We start from the raw sequence: 26793 nt of genomic DNA on the forward strand, positions 1-26793 counted from the left end.
GCCAGGGGTAATTCCTGAGTGCAGAGCCAGGAGTGACCCCTGAGCATCGCTGGGTGTGACCCAAAAAGCAAAAAATAATAATAATAATAATAATAATAATAATAATAATAAATAAAAAATAAAAATGGACCTATCAAGTCATACCACACATTTAACACAATATCACTTTAAAAGAAAGAATGAGATAAAGGTATTTTTCCTTTAACCACTTATCTTTAAACTGAGACACTTATTTACTCTGAAGACTTAAGGATATGAATTCTTCTGTTTTTGTGTCCTACCGGGACAGATACATATAGTGATTGCATTTGAAGCAAATGAATGTATCACTCAAGGATCTCAGATAGTGTATTTTCAGATACCTATATTTGACCATGAAAAAACTCATTTTGTCAAGAGTAAAGAGCTGTAAACTAGATAAAAGCTGTGCAAAAGATACAAAAGGATTTTAGTTTCCATGTTCCTTAAATGAAAGGATGAATTCTTTTAACTCAAAAGAATGGGAATGTTTATCTTCCAGATTTCCTACAGTTAGCAGTTAGGTATTTACAGAAATCAATAGGTAATTGCTCAAGATTGCTTGAACACTTCCAGCCAAATTAATGCAGGTTCAGTTCAATGGCTTCCCTATCAAGTTACAAAATCGTATTTTTTTTTATTTTGGCATGGAGTTTGAGATATTAAAGTTGGTTACCATGCAAACTAAAACACAAAACAAAGCAAAACAAAACAAAACAAAACACTGTCTGTTGCCTTCTGTTTTGGGAAATTAAACTGATCAGGAAGCCTGATACTGTAATCTGGAAAGGCTAACCCTATTTACTCACCCAGTACATCCCAAAGCAAATTTTTTATCATTACTGGTTTGATGCCCTAGAGGAAATGTATAGAAATGCAGCTGTTTACCCAGCATTCATAGAATAGAAGGTCATTTTCAGAACTTGTACAAATGAAGTCTTCTGTATCACCATATATACATATCACACAAATTTTTATCCACAATGAGAAAGCATGTTATTCCTCATTCCTTATTTATTCCCCTGTCATAATCAGACCACACATTATATGTTTCTTTTATCAGATGTCAAGATAATATCATGTGAAATGCTTTGGAGCTATGTCAGGACATGAAACCCCAGACAACGAACCACACAACAACCATAGTCAACAGGCAATTTCCAACACAGTCTGGATTTGGATTTGCTTTTATGTTAAGGGATGCATATTTTCTGTGGCTTTTTATAATTCATAAGAAACAGAAATCACAATGTATTCACTCAGTATTCACCTACGAAAAAAGAGCCCGAATTCTCCCCTCATTTTCTCTTTTGTTCCTCCGACATTTTTAAAAGCAAAGAGGGGTGTGGGAAAGCAGATACAAAAAAATAGGAGAGAAAATACAGAAATGGTTGAAATAATTGCACGTCCTTATTAAACATCAGCGAGATTGCATTTGCTTCATCAGGCTAACTTTCAGTTCTCACCAGTCAGACCTCACAAAGGAACTGCATGTTCATGATTTCAACTTCAGAATTGATCCGAAACTGTAAGGGTGGAGAGTGAGAGAAGGTGTGTGTGCTTTCGGTCCATTTTATAAATACTGGTACAGGACGATTCTCATCATTGGCAACAGATTTTGGAGGCCGATCATGCAGAGAAACAGGCAAGTGCAAGTTAAGTGTCGTTGCAAGATAAGCATGACAAGTTGAACAGTTTAATGCTAGATAGGGGATGGGAAATGTTTCCACTTAAATATACTGGCCATTGGTCCCACATTATCTAAAGTTAGAGATACAGGAATTTGTATATTAACAGAGGCCTTCCATTTCCCGTGGCTGACCAAGGAAATGGGTCAGTATGCATTATTTATTTTTGGTGGTGAAATGGCTGTGCGTCGAAGAAATAACAAATCTTATATAAAAAACATGGAGAATAGCTTATATAACTATTTACATTGTCATTTGTCTAGTGTTTGTACAGAAAGGACTGTCCTTGCTTAGTAAAATGCTCTGTGGTACAGTTGGACTTTCACAGTTAAAATGTGCCGTGGGGTTATGAGCACAAGTGCAATTCTTCCACGTAAGCAAAGGAGTTGGGATCACAGATTCCTGGGAAAAGTGCAGTTCTTTCCCTCAGCTACAGGGGACTAAATGGTTCATCAAAGCTGCCTGACAACCATCTCTCACAGCACAGAGCTTTTCAGACCTAGATTGTCATATGGAAAGGCAATTAAGTAGAAATGGATTTTGTGTAATTTACATTTAGCATGTAAAAGTTAGAAATCAGTTTTGCCTATTGCTCCCCTGCCACCCTATCACAGGTCAAAAAGAGATTTTTGAAATCTCTCTATTCCATTAGTTGAGGCTGACTTTCTGATTTGCTATCAGTACCCTTCAGGAATATTTTTCTGTTGATAACAGATTGAGCAAAACTCTAACTCTTAGGCCTTAATTGAATTGCTGACTGCAGTAGGAGGGAATTGCATGGGCACTGGTCCACCTATGGGTAATTCCTAGTAAGCTCAGTCATCAGATTCTTGAAGATGCAAGAGTACTGTTAATTTTCATTCCACAAAAAATGCAATAGTTAGGCTAATATTTCTCTTTGAAAAATTAACATCTTGACCCACAAAATGCGTATAAAAATATCAAAGTGGTGATGCTCTTACCAAATTCTCCCAACAATTTTATGTTGACTGCCTGTGGGCACACAAGTATTCCTCCTATAAATGACTATGAAACATTCATTTAGGATCTCTGTGAAATCATCTGTCCCAAAGGAAATGACAGAGATTAGTCTTCCCAGAGTACCAACTTCTCATTCCAAAATGACCCTGAATCAGAGAAAGGACCAGAGATATAGCCTGGTGATTTGTCACTACCAGAAAAACAAGAGTCCTTTGGAAGTAACAGAAGAATTTTTTCAAAGAAAAGAAGGCTCAAAGCAAACTTGATATATATATATACATACATATACATATATGTATACAAATATATATAAAGGTGAGAACACAATCACCTCCTGAAGATACCATAATAACGTGCGTGGCCCAAAGACTGTGAAGTTCATGAAGAAACAAGACTTTTGAAATAACGATTCTGCTTGTGGCCCCATCTCCTATCTTGCTTTGATAGCCTCATAGAGTCAATCCGACAAGAAGTGAAATTCTTAGCTTTATTTGTATATGATATTTATATCTAAGAACTTTGTTTCATTTTTTTCTAATCCATAATGGATATCATGACTAATGATAAACAAGTCCCAGAGCCATGTAGTAAGTGAGATCATACTTGGAGAGCGGCAGTAGCAGAAGAATGATACTGTCTAGGTCTTGTCTGACTTAATCTGAGCAGAAACAGAGGAAAAATAACCCCTTCTATTATGAGGGATGCTGTTAGGCAGAGGGACCAGCTAGAGACTCCTTTCTGCCTCCTGCTGCCATTTTGTGACTGGCGAAATTTCCCTGGCTCCTCAATTCCATGTGCTAGACAGTCAAGGGTGGGAAAAGCACACGAGATCCAGAAAAGAATACAGAGAAAGGAGAGCAGTAAATAAAAAAGGGCTATGAAAAAGAGATCTTAAAAAAAATGGTGGGGTAAAGAAGTGGGGGAGAAGTGTTGTAGGAAAAAAAGTGACAGCATATTAGCCACACAATTAAGATTTAACTTGTGTGCAATGCTAGTCAAACACGATGGTAGGAATACAGAGAAACTGAGTCACTTTTATTCTAGACAGCAGGCTCCATGACTTTTTTTCTCCCTATTTTATTTATTTACTTATCTATTTGCTTATGTATTTATTCTTGTGGTGGGGATGGATTCCAAGGACGCACAAGGAGCACTGAGCTACTCCTCAGCCTTTTTCCCCCGTTTCAAACACAGGATTTCTCCTCTGGAATCCCACTGCGTGAAGCAGTCCACCCATAGCAGGCCTCCTTGCTGGCGCAGGAAAGGGACGGCTCTATTGCTTAGAAAGAGACCAAAGCTTCTGTGGTGCTCACTTTAAGGCAGTTTTCAGAGCATCGGTTTTCCGGTTTGCTCCATCACTGAAAGAATTCTATTGGTCGGTCCTATCACCAACCATCTATTTCAGATATTTCACTTCTTCCCTAGGTGAAATAGAATCACGTCTGTGAGCACCAAGAATCAGAGTGCAAATAGCTGTGACGACCACTTCGCCAAAGTGAATCGGAAGAGAAGCTTCCATCCAGTCACTATTATTGCTGAGATATCACCCTGATGGTGCCTCATCCCTCACCAGGTTTTCACTGTGCCTCCATCAGTGCTCATTCCATGTGAACTAAGTCCGGGCCGTTTCCCTCAACAGTGACGTCAATGCATCATGGCTTTTGAGACAAACTCATATTGCTAAAGCGATTCGCAGCAGTAACCTCGGGCAGAGTTGTTGATGTCACGTGGCCTGCAGTGCAAGGCTAAGAGAATCAGCCATTCTGGGATTGGCTTCGGTTTATGAGAAATTTAAGAAATGCAGAAGAACAGGTACATGAAGGAGGCAGGAACCTCCCCTGAGCCATAAGGTCTATCGGAAAGTGCTCGAAAGTTCAGGTCTGGGGACTGTGCTTTGAGGACTCTTTCGCTTTTATCTTTTTTTTTAATTTTTGAATTCTGGAAGAAAGCAATTTTCCTTCTCTAATCAGACTTTTGGCAGAATATAAACCTGAGAAGTAGCCATTCACGGCGAATACAACTCACAAACTGAAAGTGGTCTAGTGTTGGGCTGGCTTCGCTGTCAATAGCACACAGAGATGACTCACGTTGGGTCCAGGGAGGGGTTTATCTACCGGAGCTTTAAGAAACGATTCTGTCTCACCACCCGCCACAGCCGCAACACCACGTTTAGCAACTTCACACCCAACTCTTCTCTGACAGTTGAATGTCAGTGGCGCCTACAGCTGGGCGAGGAGGGCTTCCTTCATTCTAGCTGCTCCAGCCACTCACTCAGTATCCGAGAACAGCCCCTCCACTCTCCTGCCCACTTCCTTCCAAAGGCCAAACCGTTTAGTGCCTGGAAATCGACCCCCCCCACACACACACCCTACCGGACATAAGCATCACATACGTTCCTTCTACAAACTGGTATTCAGGTGCCATTTAATCATTTCGAATTTGGAAACTACATCTTCAAGGGTCCAAGAGAGCTCACTCCCCTCCCCCCCGGTGATTTCCCCCCTTTTACAGGATTTCTTATAAGACATACAGCTTAATCAATTAGTCAACTAAACAGCGTATATACTGGCGATATAGTACAGATGGGGTGATGTCAGAGTAATAGATCTCGTGGAATGGACTGTGTGGGAGCCCCAGTGCACGATGTCTTGTTGGGTCCTGAGGACACTGACAGGAGCGTCACTAAAGAGCTAGTGCTGTGTGAATACAGACACATGCGGATCTGTATCTACATCCATCCGACTAGGCCGAAAGGAGCAGGTAGATGCAAGATAGAGACACACACATGCTGACTGCCAGGGCCGGTTGCATACCTTGCCATGCCATTTGGAAGGGCAGTTACAGATCGCTGGTTTGGCAGCCATTGGAATTACACTTCGTGGGGTAGGCTTCTCTAATTGGGTTGGATTTGCCTTCTGTGGTAAGCATGGTTGGAAGAAGATCAAAGCAAGAGCAACTAGGAGTTAAGTACACGTCTGGCTGAGCGGAGATACAGAACTCGGAAAGGAAGCAGGCGGAAAGATTTGTTTTTCATTGGGGGCTTAATTTCTCTTCCTTGCATGTTTCTTGGCTTCGCATGTGTGTCGTGTGCGTGTCGTGTGTGTGTGTGTGTGTGTGTGTGTCTGTGTGTGTGTGTGTCTGTGCGCGCATGTGTGTATGTTCCATCATGTCATCTCCTGAAGAATGCTGGGTTTCGCAGGCAGGCGGCTAGTCACCTGCAACAACCCAGGGGTCCCGCTGAGGCTTCCAGGCTGCTGTCAGTGTCCGAGGCCAGGGTCTGGTCAGTGGACATGGAGGAGATGTCGTTGGCTGACGAGGACGGAGGGAGACTCTCGCTGCTGTTCACGGCTGCACCTGTGCTGAGGAAATGAAGACCAACATGACTAAATCTGGAGCCAGACGCCAGGCAAAGCCCCCCAGGCTGGGGACGTGGGCAAGTGCGGTAACGGGGCGCCAGGGGTGTGTGGTTCCCCTGAACAGCTTCCCGAGGATTCTGAACACGAGGCAGCGTGGGAGAACAGAGCAGAGCAGAACCACGCAGAGACTGCAGGAGCCGTTCCCAGCCCGAGAGGCAGTTCTGCTTTCCCCTAGAAACCAACTATTGGTCTTAGAAACCGTCTCAGACGCTGACTTAATATCACTGTCACTGTCACGGTCATCCCGTTGCTCACCGATTTGTTCGAGTGGGCATCAGTAACGTCTCTCATCGAGAGACTTATTGTTACTGTTTTTGGCATATCCAATACGCATGGGTAGCTTGCCAGGCTCTGCCATGCAGGCTCCATACTCTCGGTAGCTTGCCGGGCTCTCCGAGAGGGGCGGAGGAATCAAACTCGGGTTGGCAGAGTGAAAGGCGAAAGCCCAACCGCTGTGCTATAGCTCCAGCCCGACTTATGTGACTTAATATCATCTATTAAAATATCATTTAAAATGAATCAACACAGAAGTCCCTCGCCCCATAAATTCTCCTCATCCCGGCAGCCCCAATATTGCAATCAAATGGACCTTAGGAGAAGCAAAATAGTTATAATTCCTAAAGGCTTCCTACTGACAATGAGATCAAAGGTCAAAGAGCACAGGTCTGGGTTAAATTAGACAGGGAGAAGAGAAGTTATTTATTTTTTGTTTTCTGGGTCACACCCAGTGATGCCAGGGGTTACTCCTGGCTCTGCACTCAAGAATTATCCCTGGCAGTGCTCGGGGGACCATATGGGATGCTGGGAATAGAACTCAGGTCAGCCGCGTGCAAGGCAAATGCCTTACCCTCTGTGCTATTGATCCAGCCTAAGAAGAAGTTTTTAACATAAAAATATGAGCCTGGATGCCTGTAATGCAGAAAACTTTTTAAAATTGAACATAATAAAATATACCTGGCAAGCTACCGGGCCGTATTCAATATGCCAAAAACAGTAAGAACAAGTCTCACGATGGAGACGTTACTGGTGCCCACTCGAACAAATCGATGAACAACGGTCTGACAGTGCTACACACACACACACACATACACACACACACACATATTTTTTTTTCTGGAGCTGAAGAGAGTGCAACGGGTAAGGTGCTTGCCTTGCACATGGCCAGTTCAGATATCCCATATGGTCTCCTGAGCATTACCAGGAATGGTTCCTTAGTGCAGAGCCAGGAATAACCCCTTAGCATTACCAGGTATGCAGCCCAATATATAGTGCAGTCCCAAATAATTTACATATTATATACATATATAGTATAACACATAATATATATGGCAAATGTGAAAATACAGGGGTAAGCAATGATATGAATGGATTTTTTAAAATCAATGACAAGAACTGTTACAATTTTGGAATATCTCTTCCTTGTATTCTTGTTAGAAAATTTCTCTAGTGACAAGTTAAAATATTTCTTTTGAGGCCTGAAACTTTTTATAGAAAATTTTCAGCACCAAAATGTATCAATACTTTCCAAATTATTTAGGTGTCTCTAGAAGGGATTTTAAAAACTCTTTTAGCAGATTCCTGCTAATAATTACCCTTATGGATCAGAACAACATGTAAAGTTCTCTGCCTTCAATTCATTCTAACCTCATTTGATTATAGCCTTCACAAGTCCAGTGCACATCTAGCCCATTTCCTCTTGTGACAGATGCCAGGAGACTGCGGACTCTAGCAGAGAGCCTTTGATTGCCTAACATAGTCCAAATGTTCAGCTCTGTGTTTCCCTGTGATTCTGGATTAAATTAGAACAATGGCCTCATTCCTTTCATAAACTTTGGTCTCTAGTAATTTACCATTACTATGGTGGACATCATGGAATTCTTTTCAGCTTTTCCACATTCTTATAAAAAGGGCAGAAATTAAAAATAGACACAAAATTCTAATAAATCTGGCAAAATTTGCTTAAATTATGGCAAAAACAAGCAGTTTACAAGTTTGGCAACATGGCTACAGAGACCTAGAGAGGATACGGTGCCTGCCTGGGCTGCAGTGGGTCCATGTTCAATCCCGGCAACGTATATGGCCTCCAGAGTCTTTCCAGGAATGATCCCTGAGCTCAGAGCCAGGAGTAAATCCTGATGTGGTCTCCAGAGCAAATAAATGTATGAGTAAATATTTAAAATAAAAGTTTTGGCAAAATCCAAATTCAAAGTTATTTTAAAGTAACTCTGAATAACAATCCTGGTCTTCTCTGAGATAAACATTTTATCCTTCCCTGATTAAAGCTGATTATATTCAATTGTCACAGTTTAAGCTAATTTAAGCAAGCATGAAATAACTCCTAGCAGAAGTAAGAATTGCTTGCAGACACTCAGCTTGGTCAATATAAGTAAACACAAAGCCACCACAGTAATGGCTGGAGGAATTATACAAAGATTTCTGACTTCTAACAGCCAACGCCTGTTGACTCACCCACAGGCCTTCCTCTACGAATTCTCGATGAAATCTCGATTAAATTAAATTGTTGTTGTGAGCCTAGCAACTGAAAATCACGGAAACACCAACCCACATAGCTGAAAACTCTGGGGCACCCTTGGGAGGCAAGTGGGCAGAGTACCTGCCCCGTGGATGCCCCGACAGCCACAGCCATACCCCAAGGGCTCAGCTATTCTTCACTAGGATTCTCTGCAGAGATGCCAATCTGCGAAGAATTTCAGGCATCCCGTGCCCAGACTGAGAACTGTGCTGTGTCCCCAGAGACAGGCTGGGACACTCACCCTTACCCCTGTACTTTCAGGAGCCCGGCGGCCATGCCCACCTCCTACACCCGCTGCCATTGCAACTCACTGGCCCAGACCGTCGATCCTGGACCTCAGGATTCCTCCTAATTCCCTGCTACTGAAATTCCAATGGGAGCACACCAAACTAGGAGTGAAAGTCACGTAGACGCCAAGCAAACTCAACCGAATAACAGTAACACCGAAGACTCAACTAGCAGCAGTGTTTAGTAAATTCTTAGGCCAGGACTTAACATCCCTGTGATGAGATCTAACAACTTCCACATAACAAACTGATTTTTATTCTTATTGATTTTAATATTGGAGCTTTGTTATCTGAACTCTAGAGCTGTATCAACAGTTGTGGCTTTCGTCTCCATTAAAATAAAAAACTTTAGAAAAGAATAGTCAAATTTCCCCAGACCAACAGTTTTCATCAGTAAATAATACTGAAGGCAGCATTTAATAAACTCTTCCTAAACAGGGATCATGCTGTAGGTCATGCTTATAGAAGTAGCAGTCCCACACACACACTTCCAGCATGCTTTCAGAATATCATGAGGCTTAGCCTGTTGTTATGCAATTATTGTTTCTTCTTTTATTTTACTTCTTTCATTATTTTTCTTATGTTCCACAATCTCTGCTACTGAGCACAAAGTAAGCATTTAATTAAAAAAAAAAAGAAACTGAATATCTTTGTCTGCTTTTCTGTAGGTTCTTCATGGGAAAGCAAATTTCCCTTTTCTGTAAATGCGTGGAAGGGTTCAATTGTTTTTATTTGGGGGGCAGCACCAAGCCCCATGCTCTGGGCTTTCTTCTGGATCTGTATTCAGGGGTCAGTCCTGGCGGGGCTCAGGGAACCATCTGGGGTACCGGGGACTGAACTGGGCTTCCTGATGTACTGTCAGGCCTGGTCTGGGGGCTCCCTTATTTTCTAATTAACAGAAATCACTCTGTATAGTTTCCCTTCTCTATTTGTTTATCAGCTAATTCCATAATCCCAAAATTTTATATTAGAATAACCCTGCCGTTTATTTGATAGATGAAAGAAGCCAATTATAATTACTATTCAACTATTCAAAATTTAGAAATTTTATTAACTGTACTTTTAGGCTTACACAATTAAATGTTTAATTTTTTTCACAGCATAAATTCATTCCCAGAAGGTTTCTTTTCCACAGCTTCCTTTGGAAAGATTTACAGAGTTATTGACAGTGTTTTATCTTTCACCCAGCATTCCAATTTCATGCCTCCACCAATGACTCCAGAATCCCTTCACACCTCAATCTGTTTCTTTAACGCACACATTTTTAAGTTTAATTATTGTGGTTTGGGTCCCATGCCTATAGGAGTTTCTGGCTCTAGAGCTTTAGATAAATGGATATCTTACCTAACGCCACGCTGGGCCTTGCCCCTATAATATTTTCTCCAGACCTCCTCTCTCCTCTTCCTGTTTCCCCAGTAGCTAGGTTTTCTAAGAGTAACTTACGAACAACATCTCCCAACACTGCATCAATGATGTCCCACAAAGAACTGCCAAATGCTCTAGTCTTTTTTTTTTAATGAGGTTAAACAAAAGACAGTTCTTCAATGGTACATGGGAAATAACTCTGCATGACTTCTGTTGCTCTCTAATAAGTGCTTTTTTGATTCGACCACTTCCAGATTTATTAGATCGCCCTTTTAAGTCTGTTTTCATGCTGGCAGTAAATAAGTTTTGTAAACCACACAAACAAAAAGAAGAGTCAAAACAGGTGCTTTGGGTTCAAGTTGTTACTTTACTGTCAAAAAGATAAGAACAATCTTCGAAAGAGAACGGAATTTGATTGGATCTGATTATAATGACCAAGGATAACTCCAGTTTCTCTTCAGGTCACATAAATCTTTGACCTACAATGACCAAAGATATCATAAAAATACAATAAATACTTCTTTCTTTACTCTTTTAGAGAAAATTGTAGATACTAGCATTAAAAGAAAAAAAGAAAAAAGAAAAAAACCCAAACTTTTGTGTTATAAAGAAAGCTTCACAATTTTTTTGGCAATACAAATGTCATTAAAACGAAGAGGAAAAAGTAAGAGTTATATATAATAAGGGATACTAGCTATTTTCAACTTTGTCTGAAAAAAGTTTGGTTTCAAGAAAACAACTTAGACTAGTTAAAGAAAACTTCTCAGGTAAAAGCTTAAATTAGATAATCGGTATTCATCATTTCATAGGACAATGCTGTTGTATTGTTTTAAAGAAAGTTAATTTATTTGCCCACCTCCTTCATACCAAAAATAAATACTGGAAGTCGAAATGAGAAAAAACGCTACAAAGAAAATATGTGACTGATACATTTCCTTTCCACAGTGTTTTGAGTATCAAACCGGGCTGAGCCCATGGTTATTAATTGAACAATCAATAAAATCATTGAATGAGCTCAGTGACTAATTGGGAAGGTCACACTTCCAAGGATGGGGAGGAAGTAAGCGTTAAAATCACCTGGGGGAGTTTGATCTCCTCCTTGGAGATTCTGAAAAAAAAAAAATCTCTGTTCATTTTGATGCTAATTCTTCTTTTGCAGAGTTCAGGTTACTAAAAGGAGTTTTACTTCTCAGGTGGAAAGGGGTTATGTACAGACAGGGTTTTAGATTAGATGGCCTCCTCCACATGTTCTGGCTCCAACATTCAGTAACAAATGTGATTGGAAGAAAATTAATTTCTATTCATGGGCTTCCTTTCTCACAGCAGACTTTAAAATCAATTCAGAAAGCAAGTAGCCTTGCTATGCCTGCAAATAAATCACTGTGCAAGTGAAATCAGACAGCAGGATACTGCTTGAGAAATGTATCTGAAGTTTAGATTTATTTTTTATTGATACACAACAGTTCTATCAGAAAATTTCAGACCTACCTACAAATTTACAAGCACACATTTAACTTCTTATTTACATTTTAAAAGTATCATTGAAACACAAATTTGAATATTAGAATTAGTTCCTTACTGAGAAATTACATTAACTTCTTTCCTTTACACTTAAGCGTTCACTATTGTTATGAAGTAATATTAAGGGAGCCTGCAATGTAATATTACTTAGTCCTAGCTATTTACAAGGTGAAACATGTAAGTTAATGAGAAAAGGTGAACATTAAAAAAGGCTTTTCAGAATTTTCTAATTTTTTCTTTTCAGTATAATTCATTGTTTACATATGTGCACATGTACAAATGCACACATACATACATGCATAGTGATGTGCTTAAAATTTAATAATTGACTCTCTAAAGGAAAAAAATGTCCTGATTTTTAGTCATTCGATTTTCATAGCAGGTTTCAAGTCACCAATGCAAGAGATGTAGACTCTTTGAGCAAACTATAGCTGCCCTATACCTCTATAACACACACACACACACACACACACACACACACAGAAATATGTTATATAACAGGGGTATTATTTATAAATAGTAAGCCAGGAATATTTTCTTATGTAATACTGCCAGATATATAGTTTAGTGGTAGAGCACGTGTTTTGCAAGGTATAGGTTTTAAAACCTGGCTCAATAAATAAGCAAAGAAATTTATATAGTGGAATATTGAATCCCAAATCACTTTGATTAAACAACTATTTGAGACATTATAAGAGGTTATAATTTGAGATATTATAAGAGGTTTGAGACATTATAAGAGGTGAATGTTAACAAAAAATGATATAGTTTATTATAAATTATAAATTAATTATAAATTACATATCAGATTTTCATGAGAATGAATATTTGTCCAGTTACTAATATCAAGGTGCTGTTTAGTTAAAAAAATGCATTGTTTTCTCAATCAAAAATATCCAGTAAGACATGAGGTCTATATTTAAAATACAGGTACCAGTAGGACTCATACTTAGCCAAAATACTCCAGTTTTTGGATAATATGAAACTATTTGGGGATAAAATGGTATTTGATAATAGAATACTTAGATTCCAAAAGGAGTGAAATAAGTAAGAATGTTCTAATCTAAGGATCCCAGGACAGACCCCAAGACAGATGCAGGTGAAAGAAGTCAGGGGTGCGTTACGGGATGTCCATGTTATAAGGATGCTAAACTGAAATTAGAAGCTATGCAAAGCTATTGATGAGCACTGATTAGTGGTATTCTTGACCAAACCTATGGCTTCGAGATCAAGTTAGCATGCGAGGTCAGGGAAATTATGTCAGGAAAACCTCTGTCATGGTGGTCTTAATGGCAAAGAGGGGGGCATCTAACCTGCAAAAAATTTAGGTTGTAGAAAGTGACAACAACGATAATCGAAGTAAAACATCAGGGTTTTCAGACTGGGGGGCTGAAAAAATAGAGTCTCCACTAATGAAATAGAAAATTGAGAGAACAATGTACTGCAGGTATGGGTGAATCCAAGTAAAGCAGATGCATTTGATTTTGAACAAATCAAATATGGACTGGAAGCAATCTTATTCCCTTGCCTAATATTCTAGTTTCTCTAGGGTGAAGTTATGTTCACTATTAACTAATTCAGTGGCATCCATTTATTGTCCAGACTGTCTGGAAATAGCAACTAACTATGTAAACTAGTCTGTGGTTTTATTTATCTTATATGAATTTCTTGCAAACTTGAACAACATTTTTCTCTATTTCCATGCAAATACTGGGTCCCCACTATGTATATTGCTAACATGAATTATTCTGTTCTTGAAATGGAAATTAATCTCCATGAATTAATTACTTGAATAATGTTATGAATCCCCTGGAGTTCACAGGTCACGAGAAGCCGGCAGTTGTGCCATTAGTTAGTACACATGAAATCTTGTTTAAGTGATCAATGAGGGCAATAGCAGGGCCTTCCACATTGTATGTGCTCGATAGGCACTTTGAAAAATGCTTCAGTTAATTAGAAAAAAAAATGAAACTAAGAATTTTCTTGATCAACATTTTAGTCCACATACTCATGGCATGCATCTACTGTAACTTTCAGTAACTTTGAACACTTAAATTCAGGAAAATTAACCAAACATGGGATTAGGGAAAAATACTAATTCCACATTTGAGTTGTGTGTTATATTCTTTTCTATGAAGTTCTCCTGAGGATGTTTGACTATTTTGTTGAATATAGCATGCCTTGACTTATTATTTTCAGTTGATTAGGGCCCAGCTATATTATGACTCTGTAAACTCATATAGCACTAAGAAATAAAGCTTGTTGATAGTAGAGATAAGGGTCAGGAGGATCACTCCATGGCTTGGAAGCCAATCTCATGTGCTGGGGGAGAGGGCAGTTGGGTTGGAGAAGGGACCAATAAGCAAATGATGGTTGGAGGGATCGCTCGGGGTGGGAGATGTGTGCTGAAAGTAGACTATGGACCAAACATGATGGCCACTGAGTACTGCAAACCGTAACACCCAAAAGGGGAGAGAGAGAGTAAAGGGGAATGTGCCTGTTATGGAGGCAGGGGTGGGGAGGGATGGGGAGTGGTGTTAAGGATACTGGGAACATTGATGGTGGAGAATGGGCACTGGTGGAGGGAGGGTACTCGATCATTGTATGACTGAAACGCAATCATGAAAGTTTGTCAGTCTGTAACTGTATCATTAAATTTAAAAAAAATAAAACTTATTTTCCTTTTCTTTTGTTTGGAAGGGGATAGGGCTTGGGGTTTACTCCTGGTTCTGTGCTCATGGATAACTCATATTGGCACTTGACTTCACACAAGGCAAGCATCTTCCCTTTTTACTATCTCTTTCACTTCGGTTTTTGTTTCATTTTTTTTCCTGGTAAGAAAAATCACTAATAACAAAAATAGGGCTGGTTGCTTTTAAGAGCGAAATAGAAGAATGACAAAGGTAGTTTAATTTAGCTCTAAGACGTGAGTGAAGGGAGAGAAACTCAAGCCCAGAGGGGTGCGGAAGGAATTTACCAGGGAAGTTTGCCTGCCCAGAAGGGCAAAGTCAGCCTGTTACAGAACAGTCAGCTGACAGCAGACACCTGTAAACTGAATGTCTGTAGTGTTCTTCCCCGCCCCCCCCCTTGTGTTTTCCACACAGACTATATAGAGATCCTCAGTGGCGTGGTCTAGCATAGCACTGTAGCACTGTCTTGTTGTTCATTGATTTGCTCAAGCAGGCACCAGTAATGTCTCCATTGTGAGACTTGTTGTTACTGTCTTTGGCATATCGAATGGATACGGGGAGCTTGCCAGGCTCTGCTGGGTCTAGGATAAGCCCCTGGAAACATGCTGAATTTAATTCCCATGTCTGAAACTCCAGCCAGGCCGACCCTCCCTGCTAACACAATCAATCAGGGGCGCCCAGAGATTCTCCAGGCTCCATTGTCCTGCGACTCTGCTGCTCTGTTCCTGAAACTGGCCCCGCCACACTCTTCCCAGGATGGACTCCAATTACGCTATAGACACCTCACTTCCTCCTGCTGACTGGCTCAGACATGTGACATACGACTCGCTCCCTTTCCACAACCCTGCACGTCTCCCGCGCATCCACTGCCCACCGTGAGCTCACCGCTGGGAAGCAGAAACGACCCCCACACAGCCCAGGAACACAGTAGAAACTTTCCTTAGGCTCTTTTTCTGGGGGTCTCCTCTGGGTTCAGTGGTCTCCCGCTGAATTTTTATTTTTAATGGAACCAGCATGAGAGACAGTTACAAAGCTTTCATGATCGAGTTTCAGTCCTACAATGATTGGACCAGTGCACACTTCCCACCACCAATGTCCCCAGTATCCCTCCTACCACCTCCACCCCTCCCCACCCCCTGCCTCTATGGCAGACAATTTCCTTCTTCCTCTCTCTCTACTTTGGGCATCATGGCTTACAATACAGACTCTAAGAGGCCATCGTGTTTGGTCCTTTATCTACTTTCAAGCTGACTGTTTTTTTAACAGCTGGGCTTTGTCCTCATCTCAGCTGACTCACTCTCCTGGTAAACTCTCTAACCCCCTCTGGGTTTGAGCTCCTCTCCTTTCACTCACTTCTTACATCTTCATCAAAGGACCTTTGTCATCCTATTGCCCTCATTGATCACTTAAACAAGATTCCATGTGTACTAACTTTTGCTTTGCATGAAGAATTTTGGATTTCTGGTGTTCTCCCTGGAACACGCATTTCGCTTGCTTGTTTGTGTGCTTCTTTGCTTGTTTGTTCTTTCAAACTCATTCTTTCACATTCCTTGAACAGGTATCCCTTTCTCTTCCTCTCCCCCTCCACCTCCCATCTTTCTAAGTAAGTTTTGTTCACTAACTTGCTTCACTCAAGAAACAAAGAATTTGGGTTTTAATGATCAAATAATTGAGGCAATGCTGTCAGGCAAACCTTGTTTCTTTCTCAAATCTTTAACCCTTTCTCTGTGGGCCAGTCCGTCATCCCATATTTCCCAAGATGAGCTGAACTTACTCGATTACCCCAGTCCCATTTTGTCTTCCCTAAGCTCATTGGTTCTGCAAAGTGTAATCTGAGGACAAGATGTTTTTGACAAATATGAAAGTGCCAGGAAGTAATTGTGGGTTTTATAGACCCTTGTGGCCATCTGTTTGGGCCTGAGGGGAGGAGGTATAGAGGAAAGCATCATGGAGAGTCTGGGAGTGTGTGAGAATATTTTGAGCACTTTGACATAAAAGCAAGCACGAGTTCTATTAGAATCTGCCCCGGACCAGCCAGAGATACTGTTATCCTTCACTCATCTTGGAATTTGGGTTTCTCAATGCGGGCCATTATGGGAACTCTTAAGCTAAGGAATCTAGCCGCTAAGCAGGTAGCTTTAGGAGTCTCTTAGAAGCAGACTGGATTGTTTAATCAGCATCAGGCAGAACAGGCCAAGAAAGTGAGAGGCAACTGCTATCAATTTGTCTCAATCTGGAGGAAGAAGAAGTGTTTTCAGGATAATATCTCCTGACTTTCTTAACCCTCTTCAAGGAAATGCTTGGGATAGAATTGAACATCTGGGGGTGAGAAGATGCCATTGTTGAATTTCATTCCTTTGGATACTTTTGGGAACAAACTCTCCAAAGGGTAATATCGGTCTGAAATTTTAATTAATTCACCCTACATCTTTTATCTCATAGCAGTTGAAAGTACCTGGAGGGGGGCATGGTTTCAAACTTAGAGCATCAAATTCATTTCCTTTACAGTAACTGCTACCTATCCTACCAGTCAGAGCTGAGTGTAGTTTAAAGCTTAGTCTGAGTCATCACATTTTCTAACACTCTGAGTGAGGAACACACATCTTAGTAAAATTATATAAGCACCACTGCAGGTAAGTAAAGTCTGCTAATACATAATACTTGTATCACTTGTAGTCCCGTTGATCTTTGATTTGCTCGAGCAAATCAAATACATAATATTAAGATTGGCAAAATACGATACATGTGCAAATGTGTATTAGAGTCCAGACATGGCGACTAAAAGACTCTCCCTTTCTGACTTAAAACAGAAAGCATCAGAGTTGATGACAATCGTGCTAAGCTCGGAACTGGAATGAATGAGGATGAAGTTTCAGTGGAGGGATTCCTAATGTCTACTCTGGCTTGTAGGCGAAGGGCCTATGACTCGGTATTTTGATGACGACCTTAATTCGCTCGTGTCAGATCTAGGGGGAGCACAGCAGGCAGGAGGACTGTCTTGAAGGCAGCCAATTCAGGTTCGGTCCCTGGCATCCATATGGTCTTCCAGGCCCTGCCGGGAGTGACCCTTGAGCACAGAGCAAAGAATAAGCCCTGAGCACAGCCGACCAGGACCCCCAAGCCAAAAATAAACAGTCAGCTCATGTCAACATTTCTTCAAGATTCCTTAAGTAAGTCCTGAAAGACCTCTTGTGTTAGGCCATCATAACCAAGAATAAAGAAAACAAGTGCCACAATAACAACTAAATAATATATTTATAGTTGTAGAGGAAAACAGTCAAGTGACACTTGTTCATATGACTTCTTAGCAATGTTCTGGGTTTTAATCACTCCTCAAAAATAAAGATAATAGGCAAGTACAAGTTTACTGGATATTCACTGGGAGTGAGTACCTGAAGGAGAAGGTTGTCCTTTTACTACACCATTTTTAGTCTTTTCTTCTGAATTCATTACTTCCTTGTAGATAAGTTCTGTAAGACAAGGCACAAAGAAAATCCATCAGTTAACAGCAAATAAAATTTTAATGATGGGGGGCTGGAGTGATAGCACAGCGGGTAGGGCGTTTGCCTTGCACGCGGCCGACCCGGGTTCGATTCCCAGCATCCCATATGGTCCCCTGAGCACCGCCAGGGGTAATTCCTGAGTGCAGAGCCAGGAGTGACCCTTGTGCATCGCCAGGTGTGACCCAAAAAGCAAAAAAAAATAAAATAAAATAAAATAAAAAAAAATAAAATTTTAATGATGTAGAAGAGGAAATGAAAGTTGAGTTTCTTTTGCTCTTTCTAGTTTTAAGCAATAATAGAACCTGGTAAATTTTCCACAAATAATGTGTATAAACACATGCACGTTTTGCTTTCTGAATTTTTGGCTGACACCTGATAACCCCAAGTTATCTTATAGGAATTTTGACATCCATTTTTTCTTCTGTATTTACTCTCTAAAAGACACATATATTTTTGTAACTTTAAAGTACTGCCAATCATTACAACTGTTTGGCTTTTGTTTTGAAGTCTCACCCAGCAATGCTCAGAGGATACTCCTGGCTGTGCATTTGGGGATTCCTACATGCTTGAGGGACCATATGAGGTGCCAGGAATCAAAAACAGGTTGGTTGGTTGCATGCAAAGCAAGCACCTTACCCAGTTATCTATTTCTCCAGCCAAATATTTACTTTAAAAAATGTTAACATCGGTGGGGCCGGAGTGATAGCACAGCGGGTAGGGTGTTTGCCTTGCATGCGGCTGACCCAGGTTCAATTCTCAGCATCCCATATGGTCCCCTCTGGTTTCCAGGAGTAATTCCTGAGTGCATGAACCAGGAGTAATCCCTGATCATTGCCAGGTGTGACCCAAAAAGCAAAAGCAAAAAAAAAAAAAAAAAAAAGTTAACATCAGGGCTGGAGCCATAGCACAGCATGTGGGGCGTTTGCCTTTCACCCGGCCGACCCGGGTTCGATTCCCAGCATCCCATAGGGTCCCCTGAGCACTGCCAAGAGTAATTCCTGAATGCAAAGTTAGGAGTAACCCCTGAGTATTGCTGGGTGTAACCCTAAAAGAAAAAAAATTGTCTTTTTTCTCAAACTCAAATCTTAAATTTTTCAATTTGCCAAGTCTAGACCCCAACATTAGAAAATTAATTTCATTTTAAAAATTATTCTCAAATTGGCAACCATTTCTTACTTTCTCATTGTTAAGGCTACACTTAAAAATCTTCATTTCCTTTTATTTTTCTTCTCTTATATTATATTGCTTTTTCTTACATTTTGTTTATTGGTTTATTTAACTTTTATTAAGATACTGTGATTTACAAAGTTGTTCATACTAGCGTTTTTTCTGGCATATAGTGAACCAGCACCAATTTCACCGCCAGAGTCCTCTTCCATCCCAAGGTTTTTCGCATTTCCCAGCTTTCCACCTTGGCAGGCAAATAAATTTATTTTATAGCACTTACTCCAATAAAACTTAAAGAAGTGGTAAATGGAATTATCGGAAAATAAATCAACAAAAGTCCATTTGTAGTGACTGACTGCTACATGATTTAACTGCTTATTCTCATTTAAAAAACTAAGTTTTCAACTCTGGCATCTAAAATACATTGCATTAAATTACATTTCATACTTGGATCTTATTGCAGTAATCATTATACCTTCCCTGTCCTAAATGAAGTCTCTCGTTTTGTCCCCTGAGTGGGTGTACACAAATTTATTTCACATTACTTGGTCCAAAAAAATCTTTAAAAGAATGCCAAATAGACTTATCTGAAAATAAGTAAGGTTCAATTCATGAAGATTAATTGCTATTGTTTTTAACCTTTCTTAATCTAGTAGAATAGAACCAGACACTCCATTAGCCAGTGTGTCCTCAATGCCACAGGATGGGAACTTTCTCCTCTACCTTACGGGAGCTCTTCTATGGCTTCTTACAAAACTGGTTTCAGGGCTATAAATGTCCTGAGCTGTTGCCTGTCCATGAAGTTTTAGATGGTTCCTTCAAATCTGAATGATGATCTAGCTGGATAGAGTATTCGTGGCGAGGTGTTCATTGCGTTGAGATTTTGTACCATATCCTTCCATCCTATTCTGGCTTGTAGAGTCTCATTTGATAGATCTGTTGTACATCTTACCCGCATACATTTTAAAGACATTTTTACCCTTCTAAAACTTCAGCTAAAAATACCTATTCATTCTTTCTTGGCAATAATCTATAATTTATACAATCAGAAAATTTTACAGGTGTTTTGTCTTCAGATTCTCACACCTTAGTTCTCAGTTGCTACTTATATTCCATCATTCACTACTCACAGACCCCCAGGAGAGAGTATCTTCTCATCAGTGTTAGACTCAATTCACTTTTTTGACTTATATTCACACATGATTGACACTACTGTTTATTTTTCCATACTTTCTCATACTACTGTTATCTATAGAACATATTACTTTATTTATTCTTTTATTTGTACATTGTTTCTTAAAAATAGATATTCTCCATTTTCCATTTTTCTTTTACATTTTGGAATTATTACTTTCAACATAGTTCTGATGTTTTTTCTTTCACTTTTTTTATGTTCTTTCTTGTTTGACTTAATGATTTATTATGATCTACACTTGTATTTTTCATATTTATTCTACTCAGTGTAATTATTTATTCTATTCAGTGTAATTATTTATAAGAAGTTTTGTCTCTGTATTGTTTGATGCTAAATATAATCTTGAGCTATAGTGCGTATGGAAGAGTTTTTCTTTAAAACTATTCTTTATTCCTTACTTTAAAGTAGAAACAAGCCACTTAGATACATATGTTTTCTGTTTAAATTCTCAAGTATTACCAGTTCAGCTTATGAACAATATTTTCTCTCTAATGACTAAAACTGTTTAAGGCACAACTTTTATTGTAATCATTATAGATGATAACTTTGCATTTAACTCTGGAATGTTTCATTATGAAATTTTGAACTGGCTGACTCCTGCTGTGACAAATACACTCAGTTTCATTTTACAAGTCATCAGCAACTAGTTCCTTTTATTCTTGAGTAAATGCAATGTTGCTAGTAGTATGTAAATATGGATGAATCTGTGGGAGCTTCAAAAATGATCTAAGAAGCTACCAATTATAAAATCAACTTTATATCAATTATAAAATCAACTATTACTGATTTGTTCTAAAAGGCCACAGAGATAATTTTTGCTTTTTTTAAATAAAAGTTGCGTAATTAGCATGTGGTTCTTGTAAGATAATAAACGCAGATCAATAAAACAAAGAGTACACTTTTATGCAGCTAGTCACCTTTCCATTCTTCAATGGTGTGTTCTCTTTCATCCAGCTGTTTGTCATATATCTGAGGCGGAGGCTGCAGAATGAAAAATAAACAATAAATCTCATGAAATGACTTCAAGATAGCAGAACTCCATAATGCATAAGTTTACTTGTTATGCATTGAATGCAGTGGTGATCAGAATCTTGCATAAATTATGAAATTATCTCAGTGACAATGAAGTTAAAGTTCTCCACAAAATTTATTGAGAATTCATTTACATGGTAAAGCCTGCTGCCGACCAGATAAGGCGGCAGAATGCAGCCCCTGTGAGCTCATTTCCCAAAACCTTCTGACTCAAGGACCCACATCCAAGAAATCAATAATTAGCCAGTCTCAAAAAGCACAGACAAGGGGCCAGAGCGATAGTACATCTGGGAGGGCGGTTGCCTTACACACGGCAGACCTGGGTTCAATCCCTGGTATTCCATATGGTCCCCTGAGCACCGCCAGGAGAAATTCCTGAGTGCAGAGCCAGGAGTAACCCTTGAGCATCACCGGGTCTGACCCCAAAAAAAAGCAAAAAAAAAAAAAAAAGAAGAAGAAGAAAGAAAAAGCAAAGACAAGAGCCTGGAAGCTATTTCCTCCATTTGTTTTCCACTTTAATAGAATCCTGCTAATACTATCCCAGACTACAAGATCATTTTGCATTTTTAGACCATCCTCAAAGAAGAGGTTTTGATACTTTTCAAATATTTTGTCATCAAACCATAGGAATACTTATATAAAATCAATACATCCTTTCTGAAAACATCATAAAACACCTTTGGACAAATAGCTGATAGATATCTATATGCCCTGTATTCAAATAGTTTGAGATTTCTCCTTCCCCATGCAGAATAGATGCCCAATTATTTTTAGATGTGAGTCACTTTGAACCTATATGGGACCCCTTGGTTAGTTCTCTTTGGGTTGAAATAATGTCTTAGGATCTCCAGTATAATTTATGAAATCAGAATTACTCTTCCCATGAGGAGTTCAGAAACAAAGAAAGAAAGATTTTCACAAACATAGGTGCCTTCCTTCCAGGAAGAAGACATCTGCCTTCTTCCTTCTGCTATTTGCCCCTGAGAAGATCCATTATGACCCACTTAGGTCAGAGCTCAGGTTATGTGACATGGAGAAAAAGGATTGTATGTGACAATGATTCATCACGAGACAGACAGAAGTAAGTGCTGAGGACTTACATTGCCTGGCAGTGAACTCAATTTAAAAACTTTTAAAATTCTGGTGTTATGAATTCTAGAATTCATCCAGCCCAAACCAAAAGATTTGGTAGAGAATAAAAGAATCACTTAATGAGATGGGCTCAAAGTAATTAACATATGAATCCCTCAAAAAAGGCTATCGGTAACTTTTGAAAAAAAATATTTCAGAGACAGATTCTGACTTCGGTGAGAGACTCTTTGACCCAGGAAGAGCATCCTCATGCCAGGATGGCCCTCTTTAGTGCACCCAGAATCCTTGAGAGTCTGATTCATACGGCATAGATAACCATCCTAGTCCTGACAAGTTCAGGTATCCTTATTTATTGCAGAAACAACTGGATATTAAAGCAAAAATTTTGCCAGTACCGATGGGTGACACAGCCTAAAACTGAGGTGAGAAATAATGATGAGGCCAGAGACTCATTTACCATCTGAGATTGCCACAGCAGGAGAGGCTTTTAAAACTTAATACAAATATTATGGTAGTTTACCCAAATATTGTATCGTAGTTTCAGAAAGACAGTTTCATATTCAGTGTGTATAAGTCTCAGCACATATACACCAGATGTCATCACTTTATCCAAAAAACCCTTAGTCCCCAATTTTCCCATCCATATTTTTCATAGTCTGAGAGTGACTTTTGTTGTGACTCAGCTATGGACAGCTAAGCACCTTCTGCTATTTAATTTTCTTTTATTTCTTCTTCTTTTTTTCAGGCTACAACAAGTGGTGCTCAAGGATTATTCCTGGCTCTGTGCTCACGGATCACTCCTGGCTGGGTGAATGCCCATGTGAGGTACCCTTGGGTATCAAATTTGGGCCGGTTGGGTGCAAGGCAAGGACCCTCCCCACTTTCTCTCCAGTCCTGATACTTAATATCCTCTACTCACTAACACTATTCTCAATAAAACAAGACCCTCTCAATAAAACAAGACCCCGGGCCCTAGTGAGAACACAAGAATGAAGACCATCTGCTAAAGAGAGGGTGACTGAAACAAACAGCTTCTGCTCTTGGGAACTGACTGAGGCAATGGCTTTTTCATCCCAAACTACAAAGGATTCCAACATGATTGAAATATGATTATTTAATAAGTGAATGAATAAGATGGAATTACTTTTTAAATTTTTTTAAATGAATCACCATGAGATGCAGTTATAGACTTACAAACTTTTGTGATTACATTTCACTCATATGGAAGTATATGTGGTGAGATTACTTTTAAAGTTCTATGAGACTATCGTCAAAGTCAGTTAATGCAAAGTTAATCTCTGGTTATAGAGACACTTCACCAAGTATCTGGCATTTAGCTTTGCTCTTCCTGGCCATGGCAATGCTGTGCTGAGTTCCCATTAGACACAGTGCACTAAGCTCTCACAGAGCCCCAGAATTCTGTGCATTGTTGGTTTCTCTTTCTTATTCTGACAAAAGACTCAGCTCAGGACCCTTTGTAGCTGGCTTCTCCAGGGAGTGGATTTTTCCATTCAAGTTTTCAAAACTGGACATGGCTCAAGAGTACCATTCTTGCCAAAGTTCATGAATGCCATTTTCTCTTTGTAACAGAACTATTTGGAGAGAGGTTTTCCTTGGAGCTTCATCAAACAGCTGTTGCTGATGTATGAAACACGAAGTGCATAGACTCTAACCACAAACAAACTACAAAGAAGCCAAGTACCGACTCCAATTTTTTTCTTTCAATAAGCCAAGAGAGCTGCTTTAAGTACATCTGCATAATATGTCTGAAAGGCTAGATGTTTAGGCTTTATAATTTTATTACCATATAATGCATTCACAGATTGTGGAAGAGTATATGCAACCAGAACTAGCATCTACACACAACATAAGCCATCACTGACCGATTACCCAAAGGGAGTAATGACATATTCAGAGACTCATGGAGTACTAGGAGAGCACTCATTAGCTTGCAGTACTCCATCACACTCCTTGCCTTCTTTGCTAAAAAAGAATCTAGTGTTCCACTGTTTAGTTATTACCCTTTCCATTTTTTTTAAACTGAAAGAATCATCTGTGCCAAGCAGCAATTGCAACAAAGTGAATGCTTTTTAAGAGGATCTAGCAAATTAAAACTACTGGAGACACGCTAAAATCAAAAGAGCAAGTTAAAGATAATATATGAGAAATTATTAAGGCTTATGATAAGCACAATCTCGAATATTCTTCAAAAGACTGAAAATTCCCTTTGCTGTTTTAGAAGGTTTTGATTCTTTTTTATTAAAATCATTCAAAAATTGGACCATGAACTCAAACAGATGAGTTTTATATTGCTGGTATTGTGTACACATGTTTGACAATTCCACTTTAGAGAGATAAACATATGGACAAATACATGGTCATGGTGAGTTAGTACATTTTAGTGAACCTAAATGAATTTGCCATTCAATAAATGTCTTAGGTACCTAATAAGTAATGCTGCATTAGAAATTCAAATTTCGAAACTGAATAATGTGATCGCTAGTCAAATTTCTATTTAGTGAGACAGGGCAGATGTAAAGCAGATGAAGCACTACATAGGAAATTTCCATATGGGAACAGAGTGGAGAAACCCTAAGGAAACCCAACTTCTGCATATCAGAGTTGATGACATCTATACCAGTTTAGTGAACAAAAGATGATGCGGTTTTCTTCAAAATAGAATAAGGAGAAAAGGATGACTCCAAGCCAAAGATACACAACCAGAATTATGAATGATGGTTATTGTGGTGATGGTAATGTGGTGTTTGAGTGTGTACACATGCAATGAGAATTGAATGCAGTTATTTTATAATAAGATATACTTTATGTGATTATAATATGACCAAAGTGACATGCATGAAAGCTGTGTCTAGAGAGACAGGTAGCCAACATAAGACTTGATCCAGGATGTTTGTTAAGTGTCATGAGTTAGACCGAAGACTGCTTCCCTTTTTGGGGGGTGGGGTGGGGTAGGGGAGTTATACCCGGCAATGCTCAGGGGTGACTCCTGGCTCTGCACTCAGGAATTATTCCTGATGGTGCTCAGAGGACCATGTGGGATGACAGGGATCGAACCCAGGTCAGCCGCATGCAAGGCAAAAGCCATACCTGCTGTACTATGGCTCTGGCCCCTGAAGGCTGCTTCTTAAAGGGGACAGAAACCACAGAGGACTGTAAAGAAATGGTGCATAGATGTTTTTCCTGGCTGGATTAGAGGAAGACTTAACTGAAACTCCACTGAGAGCAGAACAAAGAATTTGAAAAATTAGAGAAAAGATCACAAAGTAAATATATATGTTGATATATACGTGGAAAATACATCAACATGTAAAATATATATTTACTTGATGATCTCATACATATATATGTATAATTCCACACCAAGGTTTTTACTCAGTGTGGAAAATAAGGAAGAATAGAAGATATAGATACAAAAATAGTTAATAAATATCAATAGATCAAGTTGGTAGGATTTACTTCTGCCATGTACTATAGTAAAGATGAACAACTGTTCTTTTTTTGCTTTCTGGGTCACAACTGGTGATTCACAGGGGTTACTCCTGGTTCATGCACTCAAGAATTACTCCTGGCATTGCTCAAGGGACCATATGGGATGCTGGGAATCAAACCCGGGTCGGCTACGTGCAAGGCAAACGCCCTCCCCGCTGTGTTATTGCTCCAGCCCCGTGAGCAAGTTTTCTAAGCTGAGTAGCTGGGCAGTAAAAGTACGGGTGAAGCCGTGAAAAGGAAAACTAGAAAGTGAGCAGCCTCCGTGGCAGAGTTTCAGTAGGCACTTTAGAGATCTTCGGTACGTGGTATTTTAAGGATGGAGAAAACAACTACACGGCAACATTTTTGTCTCATCTACAGCAATCACAGCTGTAGCCTTTGCGGCGTGAAGACATGGTGTCAGCATTTCTTTTCATTCTCTCCAATTTTAGTAATGCAAAAACTCAGCTATAAAACTTGGCTCTAGCTAGAGAGTACATGGAAAAGTATGACTTTACATAATAAAGTTGGAACCGAGGCATATCAGTTCTGTTGGCATTCTCGAGTTCTTGCTGCTCAGGCATGATTTCCAAGTGAAAAGAGCTCCTTAACCAATATTTATTCAAATCCGTAATTGATTCTCCAAAGGTACAAATTGCTTTCTCTTGTGACTGGATTTCGTTGGTCATGTATTTAAAGATACTTCATTGAGTAAAATGTGTGAATTTGTTCTTCCCTTAATACCCAAGATAATAATATTTTTCAATAGCATGACAGGATGTTAGTGCTGGAAGACTGATAAGAGTTTACCTAGTC

The 26793-nt window shown here is 39.5% G+C and overlaps 1 protein-coding gene across 7 annotated transcripts in view; it reads right to left on the reverse strand.

The window, feature by feature from the left end:
- Nucleotides 1–1009: 1009 nt before the first annotated feature.
- MAPK10 (mitogen-activated protein kinase 10) overlaps nucleotides 1010–26793 on the reverse strand; it is a 275595-nt gene continuing 249811 nt past the window's right edge. For 6 of the 7 annotated variants that reach the window (XM_055139497.1, XM_055139494.1, XM_055139496.1 and 3 more), the window contains 3 exons: nucleotides 21282–21345; nucleotides 17892–17969; nucleotides 1010–6041 (listed from right to left, as the gene is read on the reverse strand). In XM_055139497.1, the coding sequence (XP_054995472.1) occupies nucleotides 5899–6041; nucleotides 17892–17969; nucleotides 21282–21345 (285 nt within the window). In that variant the 3' untranslated portion in view covers nucleotides 1010–5898. Of the gene's footprint in view, nucleotides 6047–17891; nucleotides 17970–21281; nucleotides 21346–26793 lie in introns of all 7 variants that reach the window. The other variant, XM_055139498.1, reaches the window with a different exon arrangement.

This window comes from Sorex araneus, chromosome 5, assembly GCF_027595985.1.
Source record: "Sorex araneus isolate mSorAra2 chromosome 5, mSorAra2.pri, whole genome shotgun sequence".
In the NCBI taxonomy this organism is placed as follows: Eukaryota; Metazoa; Chordata; class Mammalia; order Eulipotyphla; family Soricidae; genus Sorex; species Sorex araneus.